At 48.8% G+C, this 16,698-nt stretch overlaps 1 protein-coding gene across 6 annotated transcripts in view; it reads left to right on the forward strand.

The window, feature by feature from the left end:
* Positions 1-12,360, forward strand: part of SEC16B (SEC16 homolog B, endoplasmic reticulum export factor) — a 55,148-nt gene extending 42,788 nt beyond the window's left edge. For 5 of the 6 annotated variants that reach the window (XM_040446686.1, XM_040446687.1, XM_040446689.1 and 2 more), the window contains 10 exons: positions 676-786; positions 2,038-2,110; positions 3,444-3,716; positions 4,455-4,519; positions 7,522-7,674; positions 7,846-7,941; positions 8,276-8,381; positions 8,511-8,590; positions 10,544-10,642; positions 11,278-12,360. In XM_040446686.1, the coding sequence (XP_040302620.1) occupies positions 676-786; positions 2,038-2,110; positions 3,444-3,716; positions 4,455-4,519; positions 7,522-7,674; positions 7,846-7,941; positions 8,276-8,381; positions 8,511-8,590; positions 10,544-10,642; positions 11,278-11,346 (1,125 nt within the window). In that variant the 3' untranslated portion in view covers positions 11,347-12,360. The remainder of the gene's footprint in view (positions 1-675; positions 787-2,037; positions 2,111-3,443; positions 3,717-4,454; positions 4,520-7,521; positions 7,675-7,845; positions 7,942-8,275; positions 8,382-8,510; positions 8,591-10,543; positions 10,643-11,277) is intronic. The other variant, XM_040446690.1, reaches the window with a different exon arrangement.
* The last annotated feature ends 4,338 nt before the right edge of the window (positions 12,361-16,698 follow it).

Consider the following 16,698-nt stretch of genomic DNA (forward strand, 5'->3'; position numbering starts at 1 on the left):
AAATGCTTTTAAATGCATGGAATACTTTATCACATGTGGGGTACGTTTAAAAACGACAACATAACATATCAACGTTTAGTTCCAGGGGAAGAAAATGATCGGGCAAATAGTGCCAATTAATTGAAGAAAAATCCATTAGCTGGAGAGTAAAAAGACAGCCTGTTGTCAATTTTTGCTTTGCTTTAGACAAGGTCCAACTGTTGGATTCAGCAGCCAATAAAATCTGTGGTGCTGAGCCCCCTGCCCCTGAAAAATGTAGGGCGCTCGGGGACTCAGAATGGAGGTGCTGTCCCCGCCCCATGGAATTCTGGGATTGGAATTAGCATTTTAGTAACAGTCCAGGTGATTCCTAGGAGCACCCAAGTGCAGTACTTGAGAAGCAGTACTTGAGAAGCAGTACTAGAGGATACAACTTTGCAGAGACACAAAGCTGGGTAACAGTTTCTTCTTATATTTTATTGCATATCTAACACCAAGATGGGTTAATTGTTTATTTATGTTGCAGCTTCAGGAAGGTATCTTCTGGATTTGCTAATCAATTATTCTTGGTAATCTAATTTGCAAGGGAGTTAAGACTGTCTTTCTCCTATTCCCCTGTTGCCTCTTTCCCCATCATCTATGTCTGCTTTCCCCTCTCTTACCTTCGCCCCTGACCCGGCTGGGAACCGGGCACAGCTAGCGGAGAAACTGAAGCTGTCAGATCCCTTGGTTGTAGACAGACGCAGAGACCGGGACCTGGAGCCAGACTGGCTGGTGCAGCTTCGGAGGCGGCTCAAGGAGCTGGGGGTGAGCGGGGTTGGAGCCGGGACGGTGGTGAGACCTCTGTTTCTCTCTCCGCTCCCCTGGAACAGAACACTGACCTTGGCAAGTCCCCGACCCCACGGAGGGCATGAAGTCCCCCATCCGCGAGACACAGGTTGACCCGGGAGGGGGTGGCGCTCAGCCCCCCAGCTGTTGCCCGTCCCTCGGGCAGAGATGGTCTCGTGGGCTTGCCTGTGAGGCCCTGGGGCCCTCTTGCCAATCACCCTTGTCTGTGGTCCTAGAAGCTACATTTATGAGCATTAAAGCTTTCATCTCTCTGTTAGGAACAATGGATCACAGTGGACTCGTGTCACTTTCATGTAATGTAGGGCAATTGCTTAAAAGATTTCCAGACCTTTCCTTTTTTGTTCTGACAACTGCAGAAGCTGCTGGTAGTAATTGTACCAGTAATTCGAACAGGGCTGCCTCCATTTTCTTTCTTCCAATCTCTATAACGACGGGAGAGGGTGGATTTTTCAAGGCACACACAGCCCTGACTCCCATGGGCTGCAAGCACGGGGCCCTGGGGCCCTTCCCATTGCCCCTTCTGTGGGGAGACGCTGGGAGATGCTGGTCTCCTGGTCCCTGCCTGCTCTGAGCACACCCAGGAGAGATGCAGGGCTGAGGCCTTGCCCTTGCCCCTCCCCCACCAGCCCTCAGCATCCGGTCCAGATTCTCACACCTCGTCACTCCCTCTGAAGTTTCTTTTTGACTTAATTTTTATTTTTTTATTTAAAAAATTTTTTCAGGGGCGCCTGGGTGGCGCAGTCGGTTAAGCGTCCGACTTCAGCCAGGTCACGATCTCGCGGTCCGTGAGTTCGAGCCCTGCGTCGGGCTCTGGGCTGATGGCTCAGAGCCTGGAGCCTGTTTCCGATTCTGTGTCTCCCTCTCTCTCTGCCCCTCGCCCGTTCGTGCTCTGTCTCTCTCTGTCCCAAAAAAATAAATAAACGTGAAAAAAAAAATTTTTTAAATGTTTATTTATTTTTGAGAGACAGAGAGTGAGCAGGGGAGGGGCAGAGAGAGAGAGAGAGGGAGACACAGTATTTGAAACAGGCTCCAGTCTCTGTGCTGTCAGCACAGAGCCCAATGCGGGGCTCAAACTCACAAACCTGAGCCAAAGTTGGATGTTTAATGGACTGAGCCACCCAGGAGCCCCTTGACTTAATTTTAAACCATTGTTCCCTGTTCTTGCTTTTCTTTGTGTAGTTTAAAACGATTTTACTTTGTGTTTAATAGCAGAAGGTCACAGGAGACACTGGGGATCTTTGTCCTGCTCACTCAGATGCTTCTGGAGTCGGAGGAACAACAGGTACCCGTGCTGATGACCTGAGTGCAAATGGCTGACTCTCTGGGCCTGATCGTAGAGATAACAGAACTTAGAAAATATTCGCCTGGCCCTTCCTGGGGGGTACTTCCTTGCCTGTACAAATCTGACCTTGTCCCCACAGCTCTGTCTGACCAGAGCCATCCTGACACTTCGAAGTTCCCACATGTTTAGAGTTTCTGCCTCACATTCAGGTTTTAATACTCACCATGTTGTATCGTGATCTCATTGTTTCACCTGCCTCCGTGCCTTCTCCCCAGCTGATGAGTTTCTTGAGGCCAGAGAGGGTGGATTGTCTTGTGTTTCATGTAGGTGTTGGAAACATCGGAAGATTTTTTTGAGCTATCAGTTTCGATTTTTGAGCTAACAATTGCTATAGACATGTGACAAATGTTTCAAAATGTTGCCAGCACATCCCTCCTTTCCGCTCAGGATGCCCCTGAGTGCTGGGTCCAGCCAGCATTATTACCCCCAGTTAGCCCTGGGCCCTTTCCCCAAGTGACCACAGCCCTCTGCCCTGTGGTGGGGTCAGGACAGGGTGTCATCTCTTGATTTCCAGCCGTTTCCCACCCGCGGGCGTCTTCCTCACAGAGGATGAGCTGGGGGAAGGCGAGGAATGCGGGCCCTGCTTTCTGTTTCTCAGCTTTGCTGCTGTATTCCAGCACCTTCCAGGCAGAGGCCTGGAGGGGAACCAGGCCAGGGCTTCTTGAGTGCTGCTTCCGCCGGCAAGCAGCCCTGTCCCTTGTCACCCAATTGAGCATGTGGGTCAGTAGCCCCACTGGCCCCGTGACCATCAGCCAGTCATCCACACCACAGCCCATCTCATTAGCAAAGTGGGAGAGCCAGAAGGAATCCCATCACACTCGCTTCCGGGACCGATGCTCTGGTTCATTTCTGTGGTTCTGATTTGGGTTTTAATGGAAACTTTCTAAGCTTCAAACACCCAAGTCCATTAGGAAATCCTTAAAGGAGAAAGTTTACCCCCAAATAAAAAAGTGTGGAGTGAAACAAGGAAGGTAATTTCTATCCTCCTGATGTGCTGGTTCAAGGCTCAGAGATCATACAAGGCAGTGAGGGAAATAATTTTGTAAACTCTAAGTCACAAGCAGTGACAGGTGTTACAATCACTGCTGTGTTGTATTTGTCATCACGTTAATGGCAGCCACATCAAGCGGCCTGTCCTTGTGACTGCTTTTCAAAGAGGACATGGCAGGAATGACCCTGGTGTGATGGGTCCACGCTAATGTCACATTGCAGGTCTCAGTCCTTCTTCTTTGCCCTATGTCCTTAGGAAACACTTTCTACCATGATCTTTTAGGACGTCAGAGCCACTCAGAAGCCCTTGGGGACCGCAGAGCCTTGTGGCCAACACTGGAGCAGATGGGGCCAGGCCAGCCCAGCTCACAACACCCCATTCCCCACCAGCCCAGTGCCTGTCCAGCAGGAGGAGGTGTGGGGCAGATGGGGGTCCCCGTGCCTCTTTACTCGGTTCCTGAGGTCTGTCTGCCAGGGACTGGTGGCTGTATGGCCGTGACAGGCCCTCCTGGAGGAGAAGCCTGGGAAGAAACCCAGCAGATATATCCACCTCCTGGTAAGACCTGCCAGCCAGGCTGGAAGCCTGGGGTGAGGAGGGTCGAAGGGGAGGAAGCAGATGATGGAGGTGGGCGGGGTCAGAGGTGGGGTCAGAGCTGATCAAGCCCTGAATGGTTGGTGTGCACCTGACTGAGGGCCTGCTCTGTGGTAGCCCTGGGGCTGGGACTCTGCGTGCCTCCGAGGGCTTGCCCTTCCATTGCAGCCTGCCTCTCCAACTGGACAAGCATAGTGAGGCTCACAGCGGTCACTCCTGCCCTCCCCTTGGATGCAGAGTTCCTAAGAGAGAGGCTGCAGGGTGGAGAAGGGAGGAAAATGCCACTTGCACCCAAGTGTGGTGAGCAGTGCTGAGTCACCAAGCGAATGCTGGCGGCCAGACAGGGGGATTACATCGTAGACCTTCTAAGATAAGGTCCTGTCCAAAACAGGAGACTCAAACGGAGGGGAAGGTCAGGGAGGAACCCTGTGAACTAGCTCCACGTGACCCAGGTTTCCAGGATTCCTAAGGAACAGCCTTGGTTCAGGGTAGAGGTCAGGTGACCAGCATGTCCTGGGGCAGCTGGAAGAGGGTTGTGCCCGTGGATTCGCATTTACGCGATCCAATTGGTTTGGACTGGATAGGCTGGGACCTCCAGCTGCTTTGCAGTTAGAAAAGCCGACAGTAGCCACGTTCCTTCTTCAGATTAGATGGGAAAAGCACAAGTTCACATCACTATGTTTGTGTTTTGTGCCATAACAGAGAATATAGTATCTGAAGGAAGTTTCCAGCATCTGGATGGTCAAAACGCTGTTTCCAAACCCCAGGTGAGAGGACAAAGCACAGGAGATGCTGACGCCTACCTCCTCGAATGCTTCTAATGCTTCGGGTTTTTTCCATTTGCCCAGATTTCTTAGCCATGTGCAAACTCCTTCTTCTGCCTGGCCCCAGCTCTCCCTTCCACAATGCAACTTGTTTCTCCTTGTTTCTTGCTATACCAAATCCTAGCGGTGGGAAGGAGGGCCGTGTTCTTGTTTCTGTTCAATCCTGCCAACCGGTGTCCATGGGGGGAGGGGTGGCAGGGCTGAGTTTAGTTTTGGCCTCTGAGATCTCTGACACCTCCCTCACTGTCCCACCACACACTCACCACGCCCTGCCCTGTCATGGGAGACTCTGATGCTTATTTCTTTAAATTTTTTTTTTAATGTTTATTTATTTTTGAGAGGGACAGAGACAGAATGCGAGTGGGGTGGGTTAGGGGCAGAGAGAGAGGGAGACACAGAATCCAAAGCAGGCTCCAGGCTCCGAGCTGTCAGCACAGAGTCCGACATGGGGCTCGAACTCACACACTGTGAGATCATGACCTGAGCCGAAGTTGGACGCCCAACCGACTGAGCCACCCAGGCGCCCCTGATGTTTATTTCTTTATTGTAATGTTTACCTTGCTTTTTTCCCCAAGAGGGACCTTTGTCAGCTGTGTCTTTTCTCCTCAGTTAGGCTGGGAGGTCTTGGAGGTGGCCATGTCTAATTGACCATTCTATCTAGCTGTCGAATGTGCCCTTCCCCCAACAATGGCCATTGCTGGTCCCAAACTTAAGATGTTCTTCAGCTTTGCCTGGTTGGAGGCTTACATTGTATACGTTTGAGCATATACGTAGTGGTTATACCTAAAAATGTCTCAAGTAGGTACTTGGCCACAGGACTTAAAAACTTTTATGCTTTACTTTTTTTTTTCTGACTGAAAAAGTAGTACATTATTGTTACAGAAAACTTGAAAAGTAAAGAGAAAGTATCATATAAATAACCAAATATCGCTCATGTGTTCTTAAATGCGTATATGAAATTTTATTTCCTATTTGTTATTTAATACTATAAAATGAGGTTTTCCAGGTCATTCATAAATGGTTTTTAAAGTTTTATTTGTTTATTTATTTTGAGAGAGAGGGAAAGTATGAGTGAGGGAGGGATTGAGAGAGAGGGAGAGAGAATCTCAAGCAGGCTCCACAATGTCAGCAGAGAGCCTGATGCAGGGCTTGAACTCATGGTTCATGAGATCATAACCTGAGCCGAAATCAAGAGTCGGATGCTTAACCAACTCAAGCACCCATAAATGATTTCTAATATTGGTATGATAAAGTCCATTGTGTGAAAGCACCATCGTTCATTGGTTCCTTTGTTCACAAATCCCGAGATCCTGTCGTATCTGTAGCACTATCACAGGGTTGGGGAGACGCAGGGAACCAGACAAATCCTACTTTCGGTTTAGTGGAGGTGACTGCAGATGAACGCTGTATGCATAATGGATTTTACCTGAGATGGGGTGTCCAGCAAGGGTACCTCTGGGGAGGCCTGGAGCACAGGTCAGAATGGGGGGCCGACCTGAGCCAGGGAGGTGTCTAGGGAATGATCCTTCAAGGAAGAGGGAGTAGCAAGTCAAATGGGACTCACTTGGTAGGCGAAGGAAGGAGCAAGGGACTCACTGTGTGTAGACAGTGGGGGGCAAGGGGCTGAGAGCAAGGCCAGGGAAATAGAGGCCAGACCAACACGGCTTTGTAGGCCACAGGAAGGAGCCCCAAGTTTCGCTCACCACTCCCGCATTGTTAAACATTTCAAGTGTGCGTCGCTTCCTTTTCTTTCTTTCCTCCTCTCTCTCTCACTGCATATTGCCTCCCCTTCCCTTCTCTTCACATGTAAAACACAGCAGTGGACATTCTAGTGATGGACGTGTAAGCCTGGTCTATTTCTTGAATTATTCAGTCAGGAGAAATTTCTAGAAGGAGAGGCTGCTTAGGTTGGAATCTTTGCTCTGCCAATTGCTAGCTCTGTGGCCTTAGGTTGCTTAATCTTTCTGTGTCTTAGTTTTCTCCTATATAAATGGGATGATAACAATAGTACCCACCTCGTGGGACAATTGTAAGGATTAAATGAAACACTGTATGTAAAGTGCTTGGAAACGGTATTTACTACACAGTAAATTCTATATTCAGAATTAAAAAATGAAGCTTTTTCTAGATTTGCCAAAGCATTTTCCAAAGGTTGTACCAGCTATGCCTTTTTTTGAATACAAAATGTAAATATAACACAAAGGGACAAACGTTATATGGTTCTACTTATATGAGGTACTTAGAACAAGCAAATTAATGGACAAAAAGAGTAGAGGCTATTAGCGGGTTGGGGGAGGAGAGAGTGAGGAGTGTTTAATGGGCACAGAGTTTCTGTTGAGGTTGATCCGATGTTCTGGAAATGGATATTGGTGGTGGTTAGCCAACATTGTGTGAATGTACTCACGTCACTGAATTGTATGCTTAAAAATACTTAAATTGGTAAACTTCATGCTATGTATATTTTACCACGCACACGAATAGAAAGGCGCATGGACACGTTTTGCTGCCCTCTGGTGCATTTGTTCACGGTTGATCTTGAGCAAGTCTGCCAGGAATGAGCTCTAGGATGAGTTAGGGCCAGTGTATTACGGTCTCTGTCCTCTTGGGTGTGTGGGTCCCCACGGGGGGTTTCCTGTTCTCTTCATCTCCAGCGGTAGCATTCCATATCTTCTGCTCCAGGCCTCGGCATCGTTGTGGAAATCTGATGTGGGGAGGTAGCATGGCAGCCAAAAGTCCATCCAGTTAGGGACACCACGGGGACTGGGACTGGGCTCTGGCCTTGTCCTAAGACCTTCCGCAAACCACTTCTCAGCCCTGTGTGTCCTCATCAGTCAGGTGTGATCCTGGAAGGCCTGCCTGCTGATGTACTGAGCGGGGCTGGTAATTTGCCTTTGTGGCCTGTCAAGTGCTATGAAAATATTAGTTCTTATCTTCTTTAATTCTAGGTGCCGCTGATTCCCAGATCACGAAACGTTTCTGAGAGTTCCACCGTTTCAGTCAAGGAGGATGAGGAGGAATCCTCCGAGGAGGCAGATAAAAAATCCTCCCTAAATCCAGCACAGACGGAAAAGCTAGGAGATGTGAAAGAGAACACAAAGGTGGCGGTCTTGTCCTGTTGCCATCATTCCCCCCACCCCCAACTGGGGGGCAGGGTTGGGAATCTGGGCTTTGGCCGGGCCTCTGACAACCCACCATCAGACTGGGGTCGGCTAATCTATTCGGCCGGAGGAGCGCACCACAGGCCTTAAATCTCCCCCCTTCCCTTCCAGAGCTCAGGGTTTGGCTGGTTCAGCTGGTTTCGCTCTAAGCCCAGAAGCAACGCATCCCCTTCTGGAGAAGACTCGTCCGACAGTCCCGACTCTGAGGTGAGCACGAGGGTGTGAGGGCAGGGACGCTTCCGCCCTTTGGAGGAAGTTTCCTCAGAACCTCTGAGGCCCGGAGGTCTCATCTGGCAATTGGCAAAGGCAGATGATGAAGGGTCTTAAAAATTAGGACGAAGAATATTAACTTTAGGGGGCCAGTGGTTGTCTGATCATTGAACAGAGCAGTGGCAGGAAGAAAGTGGAGTTTTGGGGTGAGTGCCCGGCCGCAGGTCACAGGTTGAGGCCGCTGTTGAGGGCATGGTGGGGATACAGCCGCCGGCATGAGTTTGTTAACCACTGGCATCACCAACACTGCCTTTCTTTCTCCACTAAACAGGAGACCTCCGGAGAATCTTCTCCCCCTCAGGCCGGGCCCGGCCTCTCACTGACATCTCTCCCAGAGCCCCAGTCTCTGCCAGGAGGCCCCTTCTCTGGGGCCACAGGTACCGCCAACCGCATGCCCTCTGGGCTGTCTGTGGGCTCTCTGTGCTCCTTGGCCATTGGGGGTGCCTCTGGGAGTGGGACTCCTCAGCCCTGGGCAGTGGACACAGCTCCCACTCGTTGTCTTCTAGGCGAGGGCGGAGTGCAAGGACCTGCGTCCGGTGAGGGAGCGGCCGAGGGCACGGGCAGTGGACGCTTGTCTGGGCCTGAGGTGAGCTGTCTTGGGGCTGGAGCCTGGGGCCCCACCAGATGCCTGTGTGAGGACTGCACACTCGGGGTGGGCTGGAGGCGCCATCTTGTGAGGGTCTGACTTGGGGAATCAGAGAGAACTTCTGCACCAGTTTGCTAGGGCCACCGTAACAAATGTCCCGGACTGAGCAGCTTAAACAGTTACTTCCTCACGGTTCTGGAGGCTGCAAGTCTGAGATGGAGGTGTGGGCAGAGGTGGTTTCTCCGGAGACCTCTTTCTCGGCTTGTTAGATGGCAGTGGTTTCACATGGTGGCTCTTCTGTGTGTGTTGGTGTCCAGATTTTCTCTTCTTACAAGGACACCCGTCATACTGACTCAGGGCCCACCCTAGTGACCTCATCTTACCTTAATCACCTATTTTTTAATTTTATTTTTAATTTTTTAAAGGTTTTATTAGACTTTTTTTAATGTTTCTTTATTTTTGAGACAGACACAGAGCATGAGTGGGGGAGGGGCAGAGAGCGAGGCAGACACACAGAATCCTTAGCAGGCTCCGCGAACCCACGAACCCATGAACTGTGAGATCATGACCTGAGCTGAAGGCAGACACTTAACCGACTGAGCCACCCAGGTGCCCCTTTAAAGGTTTTATTTATTTAAAAAAAAAAGTTAATGTTTATTTATTTTTGAGAGAGAGAGAGACAGAGTGTGAGTGGGGGAGGGGCAGAGAGAGAGGGAGACACAGAATCTGAAGCAGGCTCCAGGCTCTGAGCTGTCAGCACAGAGCCTGATGCAAGGCTCGAACTCGCGAGCCATGAGATCATGACCTGAACGGAGGTCAGATGCTTAACCGATGAGCCACCCAGGTCCCCTTTAAAGGTTTTATTTTTAAATAATCTCTACACCCATGGTGGGGCTTGAACCCACAACCCCAAGATCAAGAGTCAGATAATCTACCACCTGAGCCAGCCAGGCACTGCCTTAATCACCTCTTTAAAGACACTACCTCAGGGGCACCTGGGTAGCTCAGTCAGCTAAGCGTCTGATTCTTGATTTCAGCTCAGGTCACGATCTCATAGTTTTGTGGGTTTGAGCCCCTTGTTGGGGGCTCTGTGTTGACACATGGAGCCTGCTTGGGATTTTCTCTCTCTGCCCCTCCTGCACTTGGACTCTGTCTCTCTCAAAGTAAACAAATAAACCTAAAAAAAAAAAAAAAAAAAAGACAGTGCTTCCAAATACATTCTGAAGTACTGGGAGGGTTAGAATTTCAACACACGAAGTTTCAAGGGGACACAATATCAACTTCCCATATCAACTTCCTCAGGTGAGATCTAGAGAACTGCCTCTTTCCCTTCCCCAGAGCTCATTAGTGTCTTTGGCAAGGGCTGTACACAATTCTTTTTTTTTTTTAATGTTTATTTTTGAGAGAGAGAGAGAGAGAGAGAGAGAGGCTGAACCAGAGCAAGGGAGGGGAAGAGAAAGAGGGAGACACAGAATCCAAAGCAGGATCCAGGCTCTGAGCGGTCAGCACAGAGCCCGATGCGGGGCTCAAACCCACGAACCACAAGATCATGACCTGAGCTGAAGTTGGATGGTTAACTGACTGAGCCACCCAGGTGCTCCCCCCCCCCCTTCTTTTTTTTTTTTTTTTTTTTTTTTTTAATGAGGGCTGTAAATTCTTGATAAATCTTGCACACGGTACAAATTTCATGCTAATTGCCAGGAAACCATTTTTATTTCCTGTGGTTGGGTTAGAGCACTCTTGTAGTATTTTAGGCCTCTCAGAGAATATGACATTACATCCAGGGTTGGCTGTGCCCACGTGGGTGATGGCTGTTTGCTTGAATTACCTGAGTTCTAGCAAGAATCCCTTTCTATCTGCATCTCTTGACCAAAGTTGATGTGCAGGGAAGCCCTTGATTTTCTGGAATCAGAAATGGTGATTGATAGGATTTTCTATTGATTTCCATCACAGGGTGTTTCCTCTGAGTTTTTCTACAACCCTGGTGTTCTGCTCCCCCCACCCCCCTTGAAAGGAAGTGTTCCTCTCTACAACCCATCTCAGGTCCCCCAGGTAAGGAAGCCCCGAAGGAGACGGGTTAGGAGCACAAATTTTGGATGAAGGTGATCCAGGTTTATAATCCTAGTTTACCACTTGCCATGTGTGAGTTCTTGAGCAATGCCTTACTTGCCCTCTGTAAGCCTCAGTTTCTGCATCTATAAAGTGGGGTTGGTAGTAGCTACCTTGCAGGGTAGGTGTGAGGATTAAATGGGAGCATGTATGTGAAGGACCGCACACAGAAAATGGTCAATCGGTGTCGTTATTAGTGATACGACTCTTGACCTTTCACAGGTCTTGAGACTTTGAGAGACACATTGGTGTTGGTACCGGTGGTATGGAAATACCATTACTCCAACCGGGGGGTGAGGGGATCATTGCAACCTTTGAGAGAAGCTAAACTTCCTGCTCTTCAGGGACCTGGGGCAGACCGATCCTCTAATGTGCTGAGTTGGCCTCCCCCCTTCATAAAATTGAATTTCTTCTGCCACATCCAAGAGGTATTGGGTGAAAGTAACTAATTAGATTATCACAAAAGGAAGCCACATACAGCTCGCGTGTTCAGGATCCCCTAGCTCAGTCCTGCTAGCCAGCCCTGGATGGAGTCCTGCTTGGGGCTATAATCTCATGTGACGATTATTCTTTTCCAGCTCTCCATGGCTACTAGCTTGAACCGGCCGAATCGCCTAGCCCAGCGCCGCTATCCAACCCAGCCGTGATGAAAACCACACCCATTCCAAGCTGGTCTCCTTCCTTGATCTCCAGCCCCTCTGCCATATTGGGGTCCCCAAGAGGGTTGTGCTGGCCTGTTGCCTCCCCTGTCACGAAGAAGGCAAGAGGACAGGGTCTTCTAGGACACAGCTCAGTCCAGTCTCTTAACATTGGCTTCAGAATGATGGAGAGTAGTCGGGTAGAATAGCAGACCGGAGGTGAGCAGAATGCCATGGGGGAGATTCAAGATGGTGGCTTCAGATCTTCAGGAAAGTCAAGGTTAAGAACCCCTTGGCTGGAATCAATGAGAACCCACTAGGCTCTGAGGCAGGAAATTATTTGGGGGAGGCTCTCAGAGCAATATTCGCAACTAACTTTGACTGGTTCCTCAGTCTTAGTTATGGACCGATTCGTGCCTCTAGTTAGCAGAGCTTTTATACTGAAACTTGATTATTGCTTCCTGTCATAATTCCCTCCACAGTGACATTTCAGCAGTTTCCCTCTTGGTCCTAGTTTTGTGCACATTTTTATGTGCTTCAGATTAATTATATTTCTCTCACTTTCTTAGCTGGTCCTATTTTTTCACATTCTGGCATCTGGCTATCAAGTTAGATTGCTATAGGCATCATATTGTCATGGTAACCGCTGAACCTAGTGATGCAGATGGATGGAACATCAGTATAATAAATGATGGGGGATGTTTCCTAAAAATGCACCCCTTCCCTGAGAGAGGAGAACGTGTGCCTGATAGTGTTAACCCCGCCCTTCCTACCTCGGGCCTCTGCGGATTGATGTTCGCAGGGTCACGGGAGCCAGAGGGAGGCGGGGAACATCTTGGAAGCTTCCAGTTCTCTTTTCAAACCCAAAATAGGAATGACTCTTGCTGTTTGTCAGATTTGCTGAAAATTGCTCCTCACAAAGAACATTTTTTGTATGTGTAATTGTACATACAGGTTTTGTACTCTAATGCAGTACAGTTCTGATGTTATGATAGCGATTAAACCAGATCATTTTATAGCAAATGCTTGTCTCTGGCTGATTTTTGCAGAGGGAGAGAGCATCCAGAGCACATTCATCCCTGAAGTGCTTCTAATAATGGTTTCATTGTGTGATAAGGTGCGTATAGCTGGAAAGAGCCCTTTGTTAACAAAGAATCTGGGGACTGAGCCTCTTAACTTCCAAGTCTAGTGTTATTTTTTCAATTGAAAAAATATGGACAAAAGCGCCTCTGATGCAAATCAGTCACTCCATTAACTAAATATTGCATACTCTGTTCTCTAAAAAGTTTATTCATCTCTCAGATTAAATTAGGAAATGTCTGCATAAGTGTTTTCTAGACTGAGAAGGCCCTCAGTCAATGCTGTTTCCTTACTTCCCCTAAAAGACTGCTGCTCCTTCACTCTGGTGTGCTGACACCCAGTGGCGGTACGATGGCAGTCGTGTGTGAGTTTCACAGGACCCAGACTCGGATCTCAAGGCAGCTCAACCTTGTAAACTTGGGCAAGGTTATTTCACTGACTGGTGCTTCAGTTCCCTCAACTATAAAATGAGGATGAGAATTATGATAGTAGCTACCACATAGGGACATGCAAGAATGAGAACCAAAGTCTTACAAAAGTACCTGAGGGGTGCCTGGGTGGCTCAGTCGGTTAAGCGTCCGACTTCGGCTCCGGTCATGATCTCACGGTCCGTGAGTTCGAGCCCCACGTCGGGCTCTGTGCTGACAGCCCAGAGCCTGGAGCCCGTTTCAGATTCTGTGTCTCCCTCTCTCTCTGCCCCTTCCCTGTTCATGCTCTGTCTCTGTCTCAAAAATAAATAAAACGTTTAAAAAAAAAAAAAAAAAGTACCTGGAACGAACCAAGCACTCTGTAAGTGTGGTTTAAAAAATTATTAGTAAACAATATAATAAGTAAAATCTAGACTGTCCTGTTGCCTACCAAGTTAAACTGTCATTTGTTTTAATATATTTTTTTAATGTTTATTTTTGGGAGAGAGAGCACGAACAGAGGAGGGGCAGAGAGAGGGAGACACAGAATCCGAAGCAGGCTCCAGGCTCTGAGCTGTCAGCACAGAGCCCGATACGGGGCTCGAACTCACAAACCGTGAGATCATGACCTGAGCTGAACTTGGACACTTAACCGACTGAGCCACCCAGATGCCCCTAAACGGTCAGTTTTTCATTCGTGATATAGGTAATGGAACAGGAACTTAAAACTACTTTTCATTCAGTGTCCTTATTACTGAGTTTTTCTTCACGCACCTATCTGCCACCAATGCCAGATCCTGTGGCTTAGTGCCCCTGGGAACAAGGGCTTAAGGGAAGTCCTACCCCATAAAAAGAAGCTCTTGAGAGGAGGAGAGTGAGGGCTGAAGAGGAAGGCAGAGACAGCAGATGCTGGTGTGCTCACTTCCTCCTCCCGTTGGCGTTATCCATGGAAAGCCAGGAGTAAAGCATCAACAGAGCAAGCACTGAGCTGAGTTACTTCCTGGGCAGAGGGATACCCAGCAAGGGACTACTTTTCCGAGGGTAAGTCAGGGGGTTTTATGCACTAGAAAGGGAGGCCGTCATGCTATGTTTGCTAATTCATGATTGAAAGCTTGTGCTCTGCAAAGTCAGGTGCATCCATTAGTCTGTACATGGTTGGTTAAAACAAGTCCTGTTGTTCTTGGGCAGGAAAGAGCCCTCAGCTGGGTCCAGTGAGGTCTGATGAACCGGGGTCACTCAGAGTTCTTGGTTGTTTATCAGCTCTTTTTACTCGTGGTGATGGTGGGGAGGTTGCTGAAGGTCATGATTCTTTCACAGCTTCAGCTGGCCGAAACCAGTTTTGGTGAAACAAAGCAAGTGCAGCTGTAAGAGGAAAGTATTTGTTTCCTTCTTTAGAAGGTGGAAGCTTTGGGGAGCAGAGCAGGTTGTGATAGAAATCTGCTGCTAGGGGGCGCCTGCGAGGCTCAGTCGGTTAAGCGTCCAACTTCAGCTCAGGTCATGATCTCGCAGTTTGTGGGTTCGAGCCCCAGGTCGGGCTCTGTGCTGACAGCTCAGAGCCTGAGCCTGTTTCAGATTCTGTGTCTCCCTCTCCTTCTGCCCCTCCCCCCACTCACACTGTCTCTTTCTCAAAATAAAGGCATTAAAAAAAAAAAAAAAGATGCCTCCAGGGCTGGGGAGCCTGAGAGCGTGGGGCTTGTGGCCTCTTCCTTATCTGTAGCTTGGGAGAGGCTGCAGGGTCTGAGGGGAAGCTGGCTCTGGCCTAGCAACTTGTCCCACATGACTTGAGAGTCCTAACAGCTTGGCCTCAGGGACGGTCAAGGTCTGAGGCAGGGCTTCTAGCGCCCTGCAGCCTGGTGCACGTGGACCCCAGCAGGGAAGGTTGGCTCGGTGTCCCTGAAGGCCACAAGGGGCCGGCTGTGCCCCAGCCAGACACCTGCAGAGGGCCCACTGTATCAGCCACAGGCCTGCCTTCCCGTCACCATGAGCCATGGCGGGGAGAGAGATAGTAAGCAGAATTCTCTAAGGGAAAGCTTTACCCACAGACACTATTTCAAAGGGAAGAGCCTGAGACATCAACCTGCAAGTGTGTTTCCTCCCCTGTTCTTCAATGGGGTGTAGGCTCGGACAAAGAATACTTACAGGGAACAAAGATGCTACGTTTTCCTTAAAAAACTGAGCGGTGATGTGCAAATTTGCGATCCTGCAATATACATACAATTTAATATTTATATGAAAACATTTAAACTTAATGTTCAGTAATTTGGAAGAGAACAAACCGTTAAATTCCCATTTAAGTGTCTTTATCACATATCGCCATTCCAGCCCTTCTGTCTAATCCCCTTACATGCCTACAAAACTGCAGACCAGCCAGGCTTCCTCAGTCACCTGCATCTACTCCCCTGTCAGCCTTAACTCAAGCTTCAGGTTGTGCAGGATCAAAGCCTCCTCGAGCTTTCCTTCCCCCTTAGAAATCTTTTTTTTTTTTTTTCTCTTTGGTCTCTTCCTCTGGGCAACCAAGACGAAGGGCAAGAGACCGCCTCCACCTCTCCACAAAAATCGGAATATTATCTTCCCAAGAGGAAATATGCAAAACAGTCTTCGGCTTGAAAAGAACAATAGGGGCGTAATTTCGGTCTGAGCGCTCTCTGGGGTTTCTCTGATATTTCTTCCCACCCCTTCCCAGAGAGTGGAATGGAAGTGATGTTCGCCTCTTCTGTTTGCCAACTGAAGCTGGAAATTGCACAGATCACGATCTGCACGCCACAGGGTGCTGGCCACTTACCTGGTCCCCAGGTTGCAGCCAAACGTGGTCCCCAACGCTGCCGGCTCCCCGTGAGCGCCTGAATCAGCCACTGCCCATTCAGGTCCTCCAGAAATGGTTTCTTTATGAGATGTAAAGTTATTTTGAATGAGGATTAACAGCACAGTGAAATGTTCTGTTACAACCTCATTAAGTAGAGGAATCTGCTTCCCAGGCTTTCGTCCTTTCTGTACGCATCTCTGGGTAACAGCTCTTCGCTGGAACTAGGTCAACGGCAGCAAAACCTGACTGACCTGTACAAACTGCCTGTTACTTGAACGTGAGGCGCTGTCCTGGTCTTGATCCGCCTTAGAGCCGATTAAGTATCCAATTTTTAAAGAATCTCAAGAGAGGGGGATTCCTCGGCAGCCTAGACTTTCACACCCTCGACGTTAGGAAGTTATTCCTAATACTTTATACCCAAATCACTCATGTGGCTCTTTAAGACTCTCAGCCGGTCCTCAGTGGAAATGGGAGAACAGCTGCTTGCCGCCACCTGTGCCCAGAGTTCTTTCGCATTCTGGAAGGCCATTAAATCCTGCCTCAGCTTGTGAAATGAAGGTTCACAAAATGGGGTTTTCTTGATTAGAATTGGGGGTGAAACTACCTAAATGTTTGGAGTCTCCTGGTAGCTACAATGGCCAGACACTCCGAATTTCACTAACAGCAATAATACTTCTTGACTGTTTCCTTTGCATCGGGTACTGTGAAGTGCAGTCCGTGAAGTGCCCAGTATTATGCAACATTTTATAGAAAACTCCAGAGAGATTAAGCGATTTGTCCAAAGGCACACAGCTAGTAAGGAGGGAGCTGGGGTTAGAGTCCAGGTAGTCTGAATCCAGCCCTCAGAATCTGGGCTTGAAGCCACATTGCCCCTGGCCATGCGTACATTCATTCAGTCATTCATCAAACAGTAATTGAATGAATGACGTTTCAGGCACTGTTCTGCGTTCCCAGCATGCTAGCCTCGACCGTTAAAATACTCTTAGTCTTGTGAGGGAGACAGACATACAGACACAGCATTTACTACATAACATAAGAACTTTTAGACTTAAAAATGTGTTCGGGGGCACC

The sequence above is a fragment of the Herpailurus yagouaroundi genome, unplaced genomic scaffold, assembly GCF_014898765.1.
Source record: "Herpailurus yagouaroundi ecotype Mexico unplaced genomic scaffold, PumYag 195, whole genome shotgun sequence".
NCBI classification, from domain to species: domain Eukaryota; kingdom Metazoa; phylum Chordata; class Mammalia; order Carnivora; family Felidae; genus Herpailurus; species Herpailurus yagouaroundi.